Here is a 20,640-nt window from a genome sequence, read left to right as displayed (position 1 = left end):
ACATTATTATTAATCATTTCAACACCATTGGATGTCAATATGCTATTTCCCACTACAGAGCTGGCTCAGGATCATTGCTTCCTGTCCCTGGTTCAAATTAATTAGGAACATTGAAAATGTGTGTGTGTATGTGTGTGTGTGTGTGCATGTGTGTGTATCAGCACTCTTCAGAGAGACCATAACACTTAAGCAAACTAGTAAATTCTGTATATGTCAGTAAATGGATGTGATATTTTTCTTTTTATGACTTATTAGCATATATAAGTATATAAATAATGTTCTAATGGCATTTACTTACACATATATAACTCTATTTTAATTATATTCACTCCCTTACCTAAGTCTCTTGTCCTCCCATTCGCATTGATCCCCTTCCTCTTCTGAACAGATCTTCCTGTTTTCCTGTTGTCTTCTTTTCCTCCTTCCTTCTTCTTTTGTCTTCCCTTTCTTTTCTTCCTCCTTTGTCTCCCCTCCCCCTTTGTTTTCTTTTATGCTATGAGTTTCCTTATGGTTGATAATAGGAGCATGGGTAAGACCACCAGTACCTACTTTGCAAGTAGCTATACCACTCTCTCCCCACTTCCACGATTAACTGTCTATGTCCTTAGGGATGAGTGGGAAAAGTTCCCTCCTTCTCCATGGCAGGATGTTAACAGACCCAGTTTCCTGCAGGTAATCAAAGCCACTCTAAGCTTAAGAGTTCAATGGCCACAAAATGCCTAGATGATGGTGTCCCCAGAGCATTCCATCTCATCCCTAGCTCTTACCTTCTTTCTGCTCTGTCTTTTGTGATATTCTCTAAGCCTCAGAGGAATTGATACAGCTGTCCCATTTATAATTCGGTACTCAACAGTCACTAATTCTCAGCACTTTGACCAGTTATGAGTCTCTGAAGTGAGCACCGCCCACGGCAAAAAGAAGCTTGTCTGGTAAAAAGCTAACAGTTAGTCTGTGAACATAAGCATGAATACTTAGAAGGGACCATGGCTGTAAGTTTCACTGGTCTTTATCTAGTCAGTGCAATGACTTAATCGGTGGATTGAGGCTTTAAGAGTTTAGAGACTGTAGTTACACAGTACAGCTCAAGTTGTACAGGTAACTGGGTATGTCTTTCAAAACACTTCACACAGACTGGTCTCAATTTCATCTCTAATACAATGTTCTATTTGCATATGGTTTTTATTATGACACAAGATTATGATGTCTGTCTTTTTTTTAAAGTTTATATGTGCTCTGTAATTATTTGGAGTATCCTCCCTCCTATAAAAAAATAATAAAGCCCAGGGTTTAAACAGCTTAGGATACACAAAAGCGCTTCTCACATACTAAGTGGTCCAGGATATGTGCTCCTTATAAAAGGCAGCTTTCTCTTGCTTATGGTTCAGGTAGACTCTAAGCCACCAGATCTAAGCATCTTCTAAGATCACTTGTCATCATTCACACAAAGAAAGAAGAGGGAAGAATAAAGCCAGACATAACCCTCATTCCTGTTTCAGGTGTGAGCACTACTCACCTGCCCACAAATACTGGGGCTGTTGGGAAAGACAGCTCATGATAGAAAGGTTTCCTCACAGTTCTTTGCAGTGTGTAGGGAAAAGTACAGATTTTGGTGGGCATGAGTTACCTCTGCCATAGAAATGCATAGGTCCATCAAGGATTTATTGTGAAACCCAACATTCCTGTGTGGAGAAAAGGGCATAGCCACTATGATGAAGCCCATTGCAGTGTCAAGATTCCAGTGGTGATAATTAACCCTTGGTTTTCCATATCCTATAAATTGATTAGCAAGAATTCCATCAAAACAAGTTTGTTTGTTTTTTAAAAACATTCAGAAATGCTTATTTATGATTGAAAGGATATTAAAGGAATCACCAGAATCCCAACTTAAATCGTGTTTAATAAGACAATGAGCCGCTTCAAGCTACCTTTTTGTTCTTTAAAAATAGACTTGTAGAATGGATATGCTATAGAGCCAGACTCTATTGTATCTGAATTATTTTTTTTTGTATTTATACAGGTATTTTCTCTCATATCAATTTTCAGTTACCCATTTTGTTTAAGAATAGCACCAGATCATCATTACCTTAGTGTGTTTTTCTAAATACTTTTAAGTAAGGAAATTATTCAGAACAAGAAACCCAGGCATAGCCCATGTTTACCACCAATCCATAATTGCCCACCCAGAGATCCTCATACTGAATCATTTGTAGGATTTTGTTAAGACTCAGACTTACGACTGTTGGTTCCAGGCCCCTGGAGTTCCACGTTAGAGGGCTTGGGCAGGGCCCCAACACTTGCGTTTTAACAAGCTCCCGGAGGACTCACTGCGCTGAGTGAAGGTGTGTGCTATGAGACTGAGACGCTCCTGTCAGACACCAACAAAGGAGTGAAGAAAAAGGTCATGAGAGCTATGCTCTTTCTGTGAGGTACGACTACTTGCTGTGGCCTAGCTTTTGAAATAATAATAATAATAATAATAATAACGCCGAGAGACATACAGTGCTTAAGACTCAGGGTAATTTAATTCCATAATCATGAGGCAGAATAGGACCAATTTTGGTACTTAAGAGATTGCTGTACTTAATTTTGACTGACCCACATAGAGCAAATGTGATTCATCTGACTTGTGCCTGAAAATCCAAATAACCTAAGACCTGAAAAACGACAGAATTTGTAGCGAGGCCTAAGTGAAGACAATGAATGAGAAAAAAGACAGGAATGACTAGTTCACACCTAGGTGGTCAGTCATCTGCCCACATATTAGGGAAAAGATCAAGAGAAAGACAGAGATTTTGAGAAAAAGCAAGATAAAGTCATTTCACAAGGGAGCAGTCCAGTGTTTGAGCTGAATTGGAATATTTATTTATTTATTTATTTATTTATTTATTTATTTATTTATTTATTTATTTTATTTTGTGGGCATTCACTCTCCCCATATCCGCAGTGCTGGGGAGTGAACCAAGATGCTACGTGAGCCAGACAACTGCTCTACCAGGCAGCCACCTCTCCAGAGATATAGCCTAGTCCTCACTTTTCTTAAAATGTAGGAAGTAATCTTGAGGAAGATTTATTATTATGCTTTACTTTTATCTGCACGGTAAGAAATAACTTTTTCAGTATTGAAAATGGTGATCTGTCCTCTTAGGAACTTGAGGCCAATGTTGAGGATTCATAAATTATTTCTTTTGAAAAATTATACACCCAGGGACAGTGAAGCCGATCTATATTTAGGCTGCAAGAGAGATTATAAGATTCAGTTGTTCAGAACTCTAGAGGATAAAGTACTCTTATCATGACATTATAAATTTGTGAAATGAATACACACAAAATCAAAGTAGGTTCTGTTTTGAAAGTCTGAGGCTGCAGGGAATCAACATATAAGACTCATATCCACAGACCATCGCTGGCGCTGGTCAGGGCACTGCTTAGAGGTGATGATCTGGAGTCTAAAAACCGCCCGCCTGTGGGCACTCTCATATCTTTGGTGAAAGAACCATAAATATAGTTATTATTTTCCCTTAGCTATCTTTTTCAAGGATGTTGTTAGAAATGATAATGTATTTAAGCGACAAGGAGAGAAGACAAAGAAATTCTCCCCAGCACTGTGCCAACTTTTTTTGGGAACAGTTCCACCGTCAAATGCTTCTTAGTTCATCACCCAGTTTAGAATCTGAGAAAAGTCATCCGAGGACTGTGTTTATTTGTTGAACTTGACTTTGCGGCACCATTCAATGAATTCTGTGTTCCCAGAGTGCTTCTCTGCTGTGAGAAGGGTAGGGTCAGGTCTGAGCATGTGCAGAAACCGAATGCGAAGAGTACTGCTCATGTCTGTCGGAGCAGATCTTCAAGGGACCCTGCTATAACAACTGCTGCCGCCATTACTCAGCCTTCAAGAGTGTAGGTGGGCACATGGCCTCTTCTCCTAGCTCGCCATCATCCGGGACTCCATGCAGGGACACAACCCGTGGCTGACCCAGCATGTTGGGTTTACGCTAGGATTTTACACAGCTAACACCTATGGGATGCTCCATCGTTCTTCCTCCCTCCTCTCATTCTCTCTTTCCAGAAATAATTTATACGTATAATAGAAAAGCACAGACAATAAAAGAAGACTAATCCATCTTAAATCGTTGATTGTGTTTTTTTTTTAATATGGGTTTGTTTTAGCCCTGCCCTAGTGGTATTATTTTCTTTGTGTGTTTCTTATTTCAGAGTATAGTTTTACTCAAAAATCCTTCTGGTCTCTGCCACTCGGCTCCTTAACTGTCTTTTACTCTTTTCCAATTCCTGTTTTTTTAACTTCTGAGTGACTTCATTCTCCTCACCAACTGATTAACGTAAAGTATCTGGTGTCATCAATTTTCACCATATTCCAAATGAAGGCAGTAAATGTGAGAATTTCTCAGCGTTCTCCTGAAGGTCGACTCAAGGGAATGCTGGGGAAGATGAAGGCCTTCTTTTAGTTGCCCTTGTTTGTTTTTTTTGGACTTGCTGTTCTGGCAGTAATTGGGGCAAACACTAAGCCTTGTAAAAGAGTTTTCACAACGTATTACTTCCTTTCTCATTGTCAGGAGGGCAAATGAGAGCAGCTGCATGGTTCCCAAGGCAGAAGTTCAAGGACAGTGTGAGAAGACAATTCACTCTCTCTCACTGGTGCTAACCCGCTTCCTAAATGTGTCTACATCTGAGTCTGAAGGTTGGAATTTCTATGTTCTTTAAAGAGCATCTGTTTCTAATGAACTCTAAAATCCTTTCCATATTATCTACTCCAATCTTATTGCTTGAGGAACTGTAATCCTCACCTCTGTAGTCAGAACATGGACCATGCCAACTGATTCTGCAATCCCTGTTATTTTTATGAATACACTTGCATTGCCTTTGAATAAGTGTTGAATTTCCTTTCATGATTACCGGGTCCTTCTTTTGTCCTGCAGAGTTCTCTTAAAAACAAAAACCTACTAACTTTTTTTGAAATTGTAATATAATTATGTCATTTCTTCCTTTTCTTTCTTCTGTCCTTTCCTCTTTTTTCACTGTTATTGCATCTATGTATATATTTGTATATACATGTGTACTTTTAATTGACAAATAAAAAACCACATTTATTTAAGACAATGTGATGTTATGCCATCACATTTTTTATCAAGCCAATGAATGAATCCATTGCCTCCATATGGATCCCAGCTCTCCATAGTGATAGCATTTAAAGTTTGAAGTTTTGCAGTTTTGAAATGTAAACTCTTTACTTTCATCCTTCCTGAGCTGGCTTGTTCCCTTCATCACCTTCAGAATCAGTCATCACTATTCATTCCCTTCCTAATAAGTAGCAATACAAAGTTAACAGTATTTCTGAAAACTAGAGAAATATTATTTGTATGATTTTTTTTAAGAATCTTAATTTTTGCTGGGTTAAAAAGTTTTATTTTTCTTTATTTTTGAGAATTTGGACATGTCTACAACCATTTCTAACTATTCTCCATTTCTCCCTCTGGATTTCCCCAAATTCCCCCAATACTCTCCCTTTCCAAAGTGTCTTTTTATCTTTTGATCATCCACCATGTCTACTTACTGCTGCTTGTGAATCATTTTTATTCAGCTTTGGAATGAAGTTATATGTGTCCCATTATGTTCAGATTTATTTTTTTTTTCACAAAAAAGTCAAAGTGGGTGGTAAAAATGAAATCTATCCTTAGCAAGGAGGATGTCACACAGTGGGTGTGAATGTTTCCTTTTAGCTCTGAATATGACAAAATTAATTCTGACTCAGAGATTAGGTAAATGAATACTTTTTATATCTTTGATTTTCCAAGTAGGAAATATTCCTTCTTTGAAATCAAGCTTCTTCTCTTAGATATAGATGTGGCAGTATTCTCAATAAAACTGCACGTTAGATTGGATAATTTGTAGTTATGCGCTATTTCTCAAGAATGGTCAAGATAGTTTATAATCTATGGATGGGACAAGGTGAACTGCAGAGCACTGAAACAGAATTTGGACTCAAGGTATTCTCATTCAGTGGGTATATAATGATTGCTTTAAAAATGCAGGCATAGGGAAAGACCAAAGAAAATAATTAATAGCAGTAAACGTGTATGATTCTGGCTGGGTTCAAGTTTAACATCATGCTCTAAACTAGTTATAAATGATAAGGGATCTGTTCTTCAAACTGATCACCCCCCCCCAACCCATGCAAGGAGTTATATCTAAAATGTATATTAAGGAAGGAATCCTAGGAGTTAATAGCAGCCTAAGCTGGACAAGAGGGGTAGGGGTAGGGGGCCAGACAAGGCTGAACTTTCACCTAGAGCACCAGCCTTTATTTATGCCCCCTGAGAGCTCCAGAACAAAAATCTGTACCAGGAACTGTGCTCTGCCCCATGCCCAGGTTGCCAGGCATCCTGCTTCTGAGCCTGTCAGCCAATCTCAGAGTTTGCTCCAGGGTACACAGTGTTCCAGCACTTCCTGCTGTCTCCACCCCTCAGTGAAGTCTGTCTAGTAGGCCAAAGGTAGTCAAAGATCACAAATGCCTGTTGTGTGAGTGAAACAGATGGGGTGGGGGTAGGGTGTGCAGCTAGAAAGGAGGCCAGGCAGGGAGGCAGGTAAGCAGCAACAAAAGCAAAAAGCCTGAATAAATGAAAAGCAACCTGGGACTAAAGTTCTCTCTGGAGTGCTTAGTGTGAACGACTAGGTTTGTTTGTGCTTCATTAGTGCTGGGCTGATCCATGCTGATTCAAAAAGAAAGTTTACTCTCCAATCCAGATCACCTCAGGAGAACAAACCTTAGGGCCTACACATTGATTGACTCCGAATATTCTCTTCAGGCAAATTCGTTAAGCCTCATCCTCCCTGTTAGATTCCCATCTCCATATGGCACAAATTAACATTTGGAAAAGACTCAGTTTGATCCCTCTGCCTTGCCAGAAAACTCAAAGTGATTTTAAGAAGCAAGTCATTGCAAAAGAAAAAGAATTCTCTTATATACATGTCAATTTAAATAGATTAACTCCTCACATATTCAAAATGTCATATAAGATAAAAAGTGCCTTGGAATCCTGCCATGATTGAAACTCAGACTCAGTTGGATGAAATACAAATTTTGTGCTGAAAAATGTCTACTGGCTATTCTTAAACAAACAGCTGAAGGTGAAAATTAGACTATCCAGGTAGATTTGACCAAGTGGCCTCAAAGGTAAGGCAAGGCTGGCTGCCATTTATGTACACTTCAGAGATCACCAGACATACCCTGATTCTGTAACTGGAGAGAAAGGGAAGTGTATTTGGTTGCCGGCCCAGAAGTATCATACACAGGGGTTGAATCAGAACATCTGGAACTAAGCCAGCCATGCTTAGAATGGGCTCTGATGCTGTCTGGCCTCCAGGGCTCAGTGGAGAAATGGTTGCTTTAATCTACGAGATGCACATGCTGCCAACACACACAGAAGTTTAAACTTTTTCAGACTACTGATGAGAAGTCCTCTCGTTGATAGTAGGACTCTGGTACAATTCTTTCATAAATGGGCAAAGGCAGCCTGTCCAAGTCTCTGAATGCCCTACCTAGCCCTGATTAATTAGGCTTCTCTCTGGGCAGCCTTTGTCTCCATTTAAGATCTAGGGCAGAAGTTCTCTAACCTTGGATTGTATTTGAATCACCTTGAGGCTTATTTAAAAAAGATTGTTGAGTTCCACCCCCACAACTTCTAGCGAAGTATTTCTAGAGGAGGACCAGGACTTTGTATTTTGCACATGTTCTCAAGGGGTATTGGTGTCCTTGGTCAAGGAACCACATTCTTAGAACCACTGATGTTGAGACACAAAGGAACTTAATTAGTATAAGTGGCATGTGGTGAGTTGTATTTTCAGTTATATTAAGGTAAGAACATGGAAAAGAAGCAGCTTCTATCGCCAGATAAAAATGCTGCTGGTCCCAGCACTCAGGGAGGCAGAGGCAAGCAGATCTCTGTGAGTTTGAAGCAGCCTGCTCTACAGAGTGAGTCCAGGACATCCAAGGCTACGCAGAGAAACACTGTCTCAAAAAAAACAAAACAAAAAACAAACAAACAAAAAGAGAGAGAGAGAAAGATGCTGTTGGCAGCTCAGCGGTAGTGGAACAGGTATAGATCAATGATAACATTTTAGATGACTCAAAAGGACAATCTGGCTACATTGAAATTGTCTGGACTTTACAAATGGAAACAGATTGTTTCTACACTAAGCATTGAGCATCTCATGCTTTTTTTCAAAAGACCTTTTATGTAAATTAGATTCTGTACTCACCCAAAATACTTAGTGAGATCATTTCTAGCACTCAAGAAACCATTTGCAAAATGATGGATACTATTATCCCCTAATCTGATTAGCATGAAATGAGTTTGTTCTCTTGGCACAGGGAGTAAGAGAAGACTGTACAAGTGTAATCTTTATCAGCATTGATATTATTGCTTATTACTTGAGTCCTTAACAAATGCAGCACCATATACCTCTTTCTCTCAGAATGAAAGTGGCCCCTCCCTTTATGAGTTGCCTGATACTAAGAACTAGTCAACTACACCTGTTCCTAAGACCTTGAATATCCCTGATGTTAGTCATCTTTAAGATATGTAGAGGCATTTCAAGGTGATTATACACTTTTGTCCTACTTCTTTATAACAGAAGGTAAGTGAGGTGAAAATAAAGTCATGCTGTCATTTAAAAAGTTGTCTGGGAGAGTGCACTTGCTTTCCCCTGCTTCATAACAAATTACCACGCAGGCAGTGGCAAACACATTTCTTACAGTTTCAACAAACCAGAATCACACCTACTTGGGGGCTTGCCAGGATAGAAGGAATTGGTCTTCTGGCTGGTTGCCGAACATTTAGCTCTAATTTTGCTACCCAGGTTCAGGTAGTTGCCAAAATTTACTTCACCATTGTTCATCTGAGTCTCCTGTCTCCTAGAGGCTTTCCTTTTCTTAGACAGGATGCAACATAGCCATCAGGTCAGAGCCCCTGTTCCTACCAGCCTCTCACTTTTAGGTCTTCTGGAAAGCCACATTTGGTTCAGTCATTGGACTGAAAGCTTTCGTAGTTTCTGAAAACTCCTCTTCCCTTTGTTGTCTTTCCTGCAGTGGCTCCCATGATAGTGAATCACCTCTGCCAGGCTCCTGGTTTGAAGCTCTCGTGGTTCTGTCATGCTTGAGTGGAAGTACGTACATAAAAGCGCAGGCTCACCTTAGCATTTCCCCCACGACAAGCAAGAAAAGTTTGGGAATCTGTAATGAAACTACCCAGTTGGGTAGTATTTGCTAGTTGTGTCATCTGTCGAGGGGAAGCATTAGATACGGGTGTTCGGGTTGCTGCTTAGTGAAGGGCACCAGCAAGTCACCTCCTACATTTCCTGGCAAAGCTTTTGGTTCCGATTTTACCAGTCCTAATCACTACCACTGTTGGTAATGCTAATTACATCGTTCATGTTCACCCTTTAGTGATGAAGAAATTTGACTCCCATCACAATCTTCAATTTTGGTCTCACTGATCCGAGCTCTCAAAATCCTTTACACTAATAATTAACTTCTCCTCACAGGTGGACTTTTTTCTTGGCATTGATTATATGAGGGTCTTCTGGTTTATCATCTGTCTCTTTGTAGTTCATCCATTTGTGCTCCATCTATATATCAAACTACAATGAAGACCAAGTCATTTTAGAACTCCTAACCAGAGTCATTATAAGTAATGACAGGCATTGTCAGGAACACAGAGATGCTTTGAAGTTGCAGAGAGGCTATGTGTGCTGATTTGTATAGATCCATGAGTCTGAATGCTCGGCGCAGAGGGGATGAAACGATTAGGAGGCGTGGCCCAGGTGGAGAGGACAGGGTCTTGCTGGCGTGGCCCGGGTGGAGTGGACAGGGTCTTGCTGGAGGAAGTGTGTCACTGTGAAGTGACGTGTTCCAGTGATGATCTGGAGCTTTTTGTTCAAAACTCGACAGAGGCTTTAAGTCAGCAGTATTTAACCTGTGGGTCAAGGCTCCTTTGGAGGGAGAGGGTTGAACAATGGTTTCACAGGGATCACCTAAGACCATAGGAAAGCACATTCTAATTTATAGCTACAGCAAAACTACAGTTATGAAGTATCAATGAAAATAATTTTATGGTTGGGGGTCACCACAACATTAAGAACTGAATTAAAGGGTCACAATGTTGGGAAGGTTGAGAACCATTGCCTTAAGTATCTTACGAGGCTGGAAGTTAACCATGCTGCCTCCTACAGCACATGGCTTTGTTAAACATGTATGTGACACATTCCTTCTCCAGTATCCTTGCATGTATTCTTTTCCTCTTATTCCCCTGGGTATTTATACCAACAGGCTCACTTCTCCTCCTTCATGAACTAGCCTATTTCTGGGCTAATCATTTTTGCTCCTGTTTCTTCACCTTGCGAATTCACTCTTGTTGTGGATGAACACTTCCAGACTGAAATCTATTCACTGGAAGAATTTCAACACTGAGTTTCTTTTGCTAAAAAATACATCTTCAGTATTTACTGGATATGTGCTAAATTGAAGCTCCTAAGTGAAAATGTATTAAACAAAATAATGAGGTAGTAAGCTAGTAAGTGTATGCCTGTAATCCCATTACTTGGGGAGGCAGAGGCAGGCGTATCTCTGTAAGTTCGAGGCCAGCCTGGTCTACAAAGCATGTCCAGGACAGTCAAGGCTACACAGAGAAACCCTGTCTCAAAAAAAAAGAAATAAACAAACAAACAAACAAAGAATAAGGTAGTAAGTTTTTCAAGCCGGTAACTATTCCACAGATTCCATTTTAGCATGGATGTTGTATGATTACTCACTCTAGTTTTCCTCCATTTCTCTAAACTTCTCCTTCTTTTTTTTTTATCCTTTATTTAATGCTTGCAACATCTCCCATTCAAAGTGAAAGAGAAAGTATTATTTAGGTGCCCATTGGGATTAAAAATTATATTAGAGATGCTGACTGGCTGGTGAAGTGCTCTCTTTTTTTTCCAGATCTTAGCTTTTGAAAGACTATATAAGCTGTAGTCTTTGATGGATGATCTGTCTCTGAAGGAGAAACATATTAGCCAATGGAAAATAAAAACAGAGAAGAAAACACAAATAATATCACTTTTCATATTTTCCATTGTATTGTCTGTATTCCTGACTATATCACTGAGACAAAATTTGGAAGTAAGGCTAAGGGTAATGTTCAGATCCCAGAACAGAGTAAGTGACATTGCAAGGCACTGTGTCAGACATAGTCTTCAAAACATAGAAGAGTGAAAAGTAATCCACACACTGTATCCGCTAGCTTTTCCTGTCTGTTGGTTTTTTTTTTTTTGTTACAACTATGTATCAGAGTGAGTTTCTATGTAAACATGAGAGTTAATGATATTTTACAGTTTGTTTCTGTTCCAGAGTTGGACAGCATTAGCCATCAGCAACAGAGTATCGTTCCTGCCATAAAGCAAAGTAGAATACAGCCTCTGCTCTGGACTCTTAGCCCAAACATGTATTTGCTGAGAAGAAATGGCACAATGACCTTGTCAAGATACTTACAACAAAGCCCAGAAATTCCATGTTATTAGGCAGTTACAGTATGATCTGTATCACAAGGATTTTTGGCACATAAAGGTGAAATCAGTTTTCTCTAGAATTTGCTTCTCTTATTATGTCATATTTTCATGAAATATCTTTAATATTCAGATCTTGTTTTTTATTCTTACATATTTCCAGTTTTTTTTTCTTTCATATGTTTTATCTACTATAGAGCTTGAATTAGAAATGTCCCCAGGAAGCTCAGTCATTTTATCACTTGGCCCACAATTAATGGTCCTGATTAGGATGCTTTGGGATTGTACAGCTTTGCTGGGTGAAGTACATCACTGGGGTAGGCTTTCAAAGTTTAAAAGTCTCGCTTAGTTTCCTCTCTGCTTTTTTCTTGCTACTAAAGAGGTGCTATCTAAACCACCATTGCCTGCCATATGATGCTATGCCCCTCACAATAATGGACTCATTCCTCTGAAAACATATGCCAAAATAAACCCATTCTTCCTTAAGTTGCCTTTGGTTATGGTGCTTTGTCATAACAACAGAAAACCAACTAATATATCAACTTCCTATGTTCCTACTAGAACTTTTTCCTTTTTGTTCAAAATGGGAAATGTTATAAGAATATAAATTAGCATTTATAGGAATGCAATTACCTTTGCTTGCTAAATAGAGATCCCAGTTTAATATCTCAGTTGATTTAGCAGCAGCCCAAACAAGCAGAACGGCGCTGCACCTGCATTCATGCCTGCAGCACGGCTACCTGGTACACACAAACACCTGCCACCGTCTGCTTAATTTCGTGTTGATAACAAGTGAGAGTTCCAAGAGAAAACTTCCGTTTTCTGCCTTCTAGGTTTATGAAGCTTGCATTACATCCAATCTAAGTGTCTTTAAATAAAGAAAATGAGACAGTCACCTTTGTTCGGGAATGGTATGTCTCATTGCCATTGGTTTTTCTTACATTGCAGGTTGTAAAACAAAAACACAAAAATTATGCCTATGGAATGAATGAAACAAGAACCTAGAAGGGGAAGTCAGTTCATGGAATTTTGAGAGCTGCAGCCATCTCACAAATAGCATAGATTTAAAGAACAAAGCGTCTAGTCTATTCCCATGCTCCTCCTTAATTCAAAACCTTCTTTGCAGTATCTCCAAAACATTCTCCACTTGTGAATTTTAAAGATGCCTGGCAGTCAATATATTAACTCATTTTTGTGTTTGGCAAATGAAGGTTGAACAGCTTAATGAATATACCACATGTGGAGGCACACATAATCACACTGCCCACACAACCACTGATATCTTCTCTGTGAAAGGTTTGTAGCTGTAATTGCTGTTCTGAGTATGTATTGTGTGAACCTGAAGCATGCTATTATATTAGCTGACTAATGGAATTTGGTAACAAAGCATAGAAATTGGTATTCTGGAAAGAGTTGCATTTTAAATTGTATTCTTTCCTGAATTTGTGGCGGATTTCATGGCTCATCTACCTCACAGTAGGTTGTGGCTGATGAGTTGAAATCTTTCTGCTGAATATAAACATCTGAGACCATCCAGTCCTCCTGTAGCTTTCAGGTTTTGCTTTCCTCGTTGTGCGTTCAAAACAAAAATCTGAAACAATATTCCCCCAAACCAGTGATTGCTGCTGATTCACTTTTATCCATACTTACAAAGAGGGAAGAGCACAGTACGGAGAGCACTTGCTGGATGTCCTAGGACTGGGCTAGTCTTGGGAGGTAGCAGATGTCTGTTGCTGCATTCTCTCTTTAGGTACCTGGGCAAGCCAGATGGTCTTAGAATGCAAACAACCACCTCAATGGAATGAAATGCAATGCCAAGGCTAAATAACAGGGCATTCAGCGAACATAAAATTCATTTCAATGATTGCTTAAATTTCTGCACCCTTAGAGATATTTACTTACAGTATAAAATTTAAGATAAAGGAATGTCAAAAATAGTTTATGGTGTGTTCCATCGGTTTCATCAAATCCAAGCCTAGATTATTTACTTTTAGCCACAGTTTTACATTTAATAGGTATTATTGACAGTTCTCTATTTAAAAGATGAGTTAGAGATTCTTCATATAATTTATAACTATTTCATAATCTTTAGTCATCATGCTTGCCCAAAAACCTTACAGTAGCATTCTGTGAGCGCAAATTTATTAGCACATCTTAAAGTGCTGGTCCTTTGGCCAGCAGCATCTGCACCAGGTGGAAGTTTATTAGCGATCATATTCTCAGGCTTAATGTCTTTAAGCCTTCCAAGTTACTCTAATGCAGGCTACATTCTGAGAGCTGCTGGTATTTGAGGTGCTGTCACCATTTACTAGGCAATACAATTTTATTCAGCAAGTTCTACAAATCTAGAAGGCACTAATTGCCAAGTGAGCTAAGAAAGGGACCACTTCAATGCTTTGTAATGGACTGGGCTATTAAAACTATTAACAGGGGCATATTAACCTAGAAAAAGTTTCAATGATATGAGTAGCACTTCTGTGGTTCTGTGCCTTGGGCGCCGCATTTCCTTTATCATGGAGGAGAAGATGCAGCGAAACATCCAGAGGAATGGGTTTTGTATGTAAATGGAAGTGGGAGATGCTATTTTAATCATCCCTTTCCAGATGAAAGAGCCCATGAACAGCACTTCCACCTGGGTCTTCCCCATGCCACATTGCCTACCCCATGGCACCCTTGATACTTTTTCTGAACACACAATTTTACACACCAGTGAGAGAAGCTTCTTAGCTCTGTGTGATCGGAATGAATCCCTAGGGTACCTGGCATTGACTATCACTCCACAACTCGGGGAATGAAACCTCCCCCTGGAGCTGGCAGTAGGAAACAATATTCATTATCTTCAATATAAAAGTAATGATGCCTACTAAGTTCTTTGTGAACTCAGTTTGGGTTTTGTGTATAAACAAACAAGCAACGTTTCAGTCCATTTGTTTAACTGGGAGGAAAACCGTTGAATAGAAAGTGTTACTATCAAACTTTGGTAAGTCTAAAATGTGTACATAGAGAGTTTTTATTCTATCTGTGTAAAAGAGTCATCCGGCAAGTATGGACTGGCATCTATGTGCGTTTACAGATCTGTTGCATAACTGCTTTATGTTCATCATGCCTGCCTGTGTGCATGTTCCCCTACTTGGTCCTCTCTGAGAATCTATCTCTGTCCTCCTCCCTACATAAATTATAAGGCCAGGAGTCTACCTCACCCTTGTGGATTAGCCTTCCATAACCACTATCTCCAGGCGTTTTGTAGTATCTCCTTTGAAAGGGAGTGACTGGGTTACTTTTGAATGCCTCAGAATGAAAAACTACTTTTTATTTTGTGATTTAATCCTCAGCAATAGTCTATGCTTTGTAGGGATTCAGTAAACAATGTTCAAATAAATTAATGAGTGCCGCTTGCTCCTGGACTGATTTCTCAGATCAACAGCTCTCCAATATGAAAGCAGTTTGCCTAGGGTTTGAGTCAGTGAGGAAGTCAGACCCCAGCCCTGCTGGTGGTCTTTTCCCTTCCTTGTGCAGCAGCCTGCAGTCTACTTCTGAACTCCACAATGATAAGCCACCAGCCCTTGGCCCGTGTCTCAGATCTCCATCCTGTTCCCATCCTGTAGATTAAACTTCTGAAGGCTTTATTGGTACCCCTGCCCTGCTCCTCCACAAAGTGGTTGCTGTTAGTGTGAAGATGAAGAAACCTGGGCTTGGACTCCAACTTCATCAAGTCTGGTTTTCCATTATTTCATGACAGATCCATGATGCAGTTGCCTAAGCCTCACGTTGAATGCCGTACTTATAGCATGCCTTTCTAGTGCTCATGACGTACCAAAGGGGACTTCGTAGAAAAGCAGTGTCACAGTGTTCTGCAAGGAAGATTCTCTTGCCTGGTTCCCACATGTCATTCCATATGGTATAGGAAGATTTACACAATGGGTCAAAGAGCCTGGATTTCTCCTGATTTAGGAATGGCTTAGAACAGTAGTTTTCAGCCTGTGGGTCACGATCCCCAGAGGGGTCACACAGCAGATACCCTGCATATCAGATATTTACATTATGATTCATTACAGTAGAAAATTTCAGTTATGAAGTAGCAATGAGATAATGTTATAGTTGGGGTCACCACAGCATGAGGAACTGTTTTAAAGGGTCGCAGCCTGAGGAAGGTTGAGAAGCACTGCCTTAGAGGATGTAGATTGAGAGGGGTAAAGCATTCACTTAAATCGTCTAAGATTAGCCAATATACAGGCGTGAGTATTAAAGTGAGCGGCTAGCTGATCTTTCTGTTCTCTTCTGGTTCAGTGAGACATTATATGAGGGGAGCCCACTGCAGTCGAGTCTTCAGGGAACCCCGAGTTGTTAGCATCTTTTAAAGTGACGTCATAGCATAAAACACAGATGAACGATGTGTGTGGTTTCCTAACGGTTTCCCATTTTTGCCTTCTAGGAGACAGAGCTGTTAGATCTCAGCCTCGTCAAGGATGCCAGGTGTGGGAAGCACGCCAAAGCTCCCAAGGTAGGAAGCAGAGCTCTACCCACACACCAGCTGCTGCTTTGATTCTTTATCTGTGTCAAGATATCAATTAATTGCCCTAGTTAAAAGTTTCTGTGTTGTAAATGTTGTAAAACACAACAGCCAGTATGACCTCCTCCCTTCCACTTTCATTAGAAGATGGGAACAGTGAGTGAGCATGTGGGCAGTGATAACACAGGGGTTTACTTACTGCTCTGGAATTTTACTTTTGTCTGAAGAAAAAGGTAGATATATATAATCCAAAGAAGTTACAGATTAAGTGTCTATAACTGGAAATTTCAAAATCCTATAAATCCTGAGTGGAAAAATCCATACTGACCTGTGATATGCCTTGGTCACTAAACATCATATAAAATTACTTTCAGGCAGTGTGTATAAGGTGTGTATGAAATCTGTGTTTAGACTTGGGTCATATTAAGCATCCAAGTACACATACACCAATGTTTCAAAATTTAAAATCTGAAACACTCTTATCCCTAGTATTTTGAATAAGGCTTGTTCAACCTGTGTCAGTTAATTTAAATGGCCTAAGATATTTTTGAGTGCACTTACAAAGTATCACTGAGCTCAGAAGCGTTAGTCAACATACATTTCTTTACTTACATTTATAATAATCCACGTTCATCCTAGTTAACAGGGATGATATAAAGCTGAAAGGCTGTGCAATGTAGAAAGCACAGTGTAAGGCCAGAACTTACCTTGGCACTCTGGTGGTGAGGGCACTTTAGGAAATGTTAAGTGGGGTGTCATCGGTTTGGGTTTGCAGCATATTTTCTAAAGATAATATTTAAGTGCTGGGTAAAGACAATACGCTTCTTAACTTATGTGGGTAGTTGAAAGTTCTTTGTTACTGGATTTAATATTTAATGCATTAAATGCCTCATTTCTGGCAGAAAGAGTATCAGCAAAGCAACAAGAGAAGGGGAATTGCCATTTAAGCTCTAGGAGCTCGAAGCAACAATCTTCTTTTTTAAGTGGCTTCCCACAACTGTTGTTTTAGCCTCAAAAAGTCAGAAGAGTTTCTTTAGCATCCAGAATGATCTGTTGCTTTGGAGGAAGAGAGAAAACATCAGCTGCACTAACTTTTCCTCAAAGACATCCTGCAGCTGTAGGTTGATGCTGATAGTCTGGCACAGAGCAAATGACAAATGCTGGGGTTAGCTGAATGGGTTAACATGGTTGACAAGGAAATGTGAAAAATCATATTTAGACAGAAAAAAATCAGAAATATTTGTGAAAAGGCTTCTAAATATGTTTCATCTGAAACCAGTTAACTATTTTGATTGACTCTTCTCATACAGGGGACTCTCATGTCTTGGTCTTTGCACTTCATGTTAAGCAGCTTGGAATTAATACATTGTTGTGGATACAGAATTATTCCCAATTTGGGGTTAGCAAAAACTCTTTTCCTCTTCTTCAAGCACTATTTCATCCAGCTTTCATGCAAGCCTGTTAGTGCCATTAACTTAACAGCAACCTTGCCTTTTAACCCCGGGTTGTTGACCTCACCTGATATTAATACTAGCTGAGAACAGGTGCACACCACACTGGGCTGGTTCTCACCAGCCCCTACTGGTTCTCAAGCACCAGAGTCAAGGCCAGTCCCACTGCCACATGGGAAGTGGCTGGCTGGACCTGTCTCTTTCACTGTAAGCTAGCTCAGAGCTAGCTTATCAGTAAGTGCCTGGTTTATGGATGCGGTTTGATAAATGTCTATTGAATGTTGATAAATGACCGAAGTGGTATCTGCTCTGTGTTCAGCTGATAAACTATGATTAGATCTCAAAGTGCCTCCTTGGTGAGGTGCTTTTGAAACCCAGACTACTCAGTTTGTCTGTTTCTGCCAACATTTTCTTGGAGTGAAGGGCTGCTTTCTCCGAAGCTGGTTCTGTTCTACTTACTTGTGTGACCTTGCTGAGAACCTCTGCTCATAAGCTCAGTGGTGGTAATAGGTGCTTGATAGGACTGCTGTGAGAAGGCAAGGAAGTAATTCATTAACCATTTGCACAGGAGATATCCAGTTTAACTTCTCATTAAATCACCTGGGGAACATTAAAAAAAATGTTGCCTACTTCTCACCCCCGAACAAAGTCCAACTCACCGAGATGAGATTCTAATGGTGCAGAAGTGACATGGCTTCAGGATGCTGAAACACAAAGTTGCTGCAAAATATGGTCAGCACCTCTTTAATGTGTTGATGATGCTGCCATCTTAAAAAAAAAAGAAAAAAGGTGATGGCACTGAAAACAGAACCAAGGACCTCAAATGTGTTTGGCAATCCAGTCTCTCTCTGAGTTATTCCCCAACACTTCCTCCCAATCCTTTTGTAAATATTATTTTAAAATTTAAAATCTTATTTTCAGGAAGTTAATTTTAATCTCATTTTCGTAAACTGGAGACGTTTAAATGTCAAAAGTAGGAGTCTTGTTAAAGGAGCTTTGTGGATCAACAGGCAATGTAGAAGAATCAATGAAAAAATCCTTAATTTGACAAAGATGACCTCAACTCAACCTGCATAAATAGAAACATAACTTGCTTAAAAAATTGGGAATGTTCAAGGTTTATTCTGCTGCTCAATTTGTGTTGTCAAGGGCCATATCTAATTTTCTCACCAATCTGTTGAACATGGCTTCCCTTTCCATGTTCTCCCTCGGGTCGACTCCAACACAGTGATACCCTCATCAGCCCTTGGCTGACACCAGGGTAAGTGGGTATAGAAGGAGAAGTCTTGTTCTCTAAAGCCTTCCAGAATGAGTCCAGTAGAATACATTGCTGAACAAAATGAGTCTGATAGCTGCTTTAGAGCTTAGAGACCACTAAGAATGCTGGGATAAGGGCTCGGTGTGGTGGCCCACAGAGTTGATCCCCGCACTTGGGAGGCAGAAGCAGGTGGATTTCTTTGATTTTTAAGGTCACCCTGGTCTATAAAGTGAGTTTCAGGACAGCCAGAGATATATAGTGAGACCCTTTCACAAAAAAAAGAAAGAAGAAAGAAAAAGAGAGAGAGAGAGAGAGAGAGAGAGAGAGAAAGAAAGAAAGAAAGAAAGAAAGAAAGAAAGAAAGAAAGAAAGAAAGAAAGAAAGAAAACGGAATGAATTTTTGCAGAACTTAGAACAGGAAATTCAAAGTAAAAAGCAGAAAAAATGTAGTGAAAGGTTTCAAAAACAGAACAACATCAATATGGTGACACAGGTGATAATCAGAGCATTTGGGAAGCTGCCGTGGAGGACCACACGTCTGAGCCCAGGCTGAACAAGACAAACAAACCAAAACCCAACAAAACAGAAACCCTGGAAGCTGGAAGGTATAAAGAGTTACAGAGACAACATGTAGAAAAGCTGCTGACTCGGAACAAAACAAAACAACAACAACAACAACAACAAAACAGCAAAGTACCAGGGCAGCAGATTCAGCAGGACTCTGTGTGAAGCTTCTAGGTCAGAACAAAAAGCACTTGTGGAGTAGATGTTTATCAAACTACTAGGGCACCCTGCAAATATTTATCTGTGTGTTTGTAATGCTTTTGTTTTTCACAGCATCTTGTTACATACAGATTCAACACTGGGCTGAGAATGAACTGTTTTCTGTGCCTGCTGTGATCTGAAATGGCGTTTATGGGGAACAGAGAAGGCAATGTGATGCCATGCTAATGAATCTGTGTCGGCTTCCAGCATAGTATGTAGGCTGAAATCTGCTCTTCTTGATAGGGCCTTAGTTCAAGCCACTGGTTTTGAAATTTCTAATCAGAGTGGCTTTGGGAGACTTTACAACTTAAACATAAAATGCAGAAGAGACCTTACATCTTGAACTCTGAAGATGCTTCTTCCTCCTCCCCACTACCCATATCTGAAGTGACACCGAGCTAGACACTGTGGCGTGTCCATCTGGTTTATGCTGCGCATTTCCACTTCATGAGATGGTTTCTAAAGGAGAGTGACACTGGTTCTTGACCCAGCAGATGAATTTAGTGGCTTGTGTCCAGCATTAATTAAAATAGACTTGACTAGAATTAAAAATATCAGTCTGGGACAGGACAGCTTCTTCTGTGGAATGTTTCATGTATATTAAGTACATTTTCCGGGTCATGGAATAAAGTATATATATTTTTTCTATAAGGCCTCATGAAAAAGATTAAACGATGTTAATGCAAAAATGATGGCATCATCACCTTCATTATCCTTAGGATGTAGCAAGTCAGTAGGTGTGCTGAAAAACAGATGAAGTGGCAAAGAGGAGCACTCAGCTCTGTGCCAACCATGTCAGTAATGAGCTTAAAGAAGGTGTACCATCCTGCCCCTGGGCCTCACTTTCCTCATCTGTGAAATGGGTATGTGGTAGATATCTAGTTATTGGAGTGCCATTTTTGCTAGCTCTTGGTTCCAGCTTTTATGAGGAAATTAATCATACACAGCCTTTTCATATTGTAGATTCTAGTGTCCCGCAAATTGACATAACCTAAAATTTCTCACCTTGGACATAAAATCAGGTGAAAGAAAAGGAAAAAAAAAATCAAGTTCCAAGCTCATGATGGTTATAGGATGTAAACCAAAAGAAAAGAA

At 39.8% G+C, this 20,640-nt stretch overlaps 1 protein-coding gene across 8 annotated transcripts in view; it reads left to right on the top strand.

Annotated features, from left to right (window-relative positions):
* The window catches only part of Plcb1 (phospholipase C beta 1), a 758,762-nt gene that overhangs the window by 216,062 nt on the left and 522,060 nt on the right, over positions 1 to 20,640 (top strand). For all 8 annotated transcript variants that reach the window (XM_055605263.1, XM_055605143.1, XM_055605110.1 and 5 more), the window contains one exon: positions 15,995 to 16,063. In XM_055605263.1, the coding sequence (XP_055461238.1) occupies positions 15,995 to 16,063 (69 nt within the window). The remainder of the gene's footprint in view (positions 1 to 15,994; positions 16,064 to 20,640) is intronic.

This window comes from Psammomys obesus, unplaced genomic scaffold (genome assembly GCF_907164565.1).
Source record: "Psammomys obesus unplaced genomic scaffold, mPsaObe1.curated_primary_1811, whole genome shotgun sequence".
Lineage (NCBI taxonomy): Eukaryota > Metazoa > Chordata > Mammalia > Rodentia > Muridae > Psammomys > Psammomys obesus.
The sequence above is the reverse complement of the archived record's forward strand: the minus strand, read 5'-3'. Positions and strand labels throughout refer to the sequence as shown.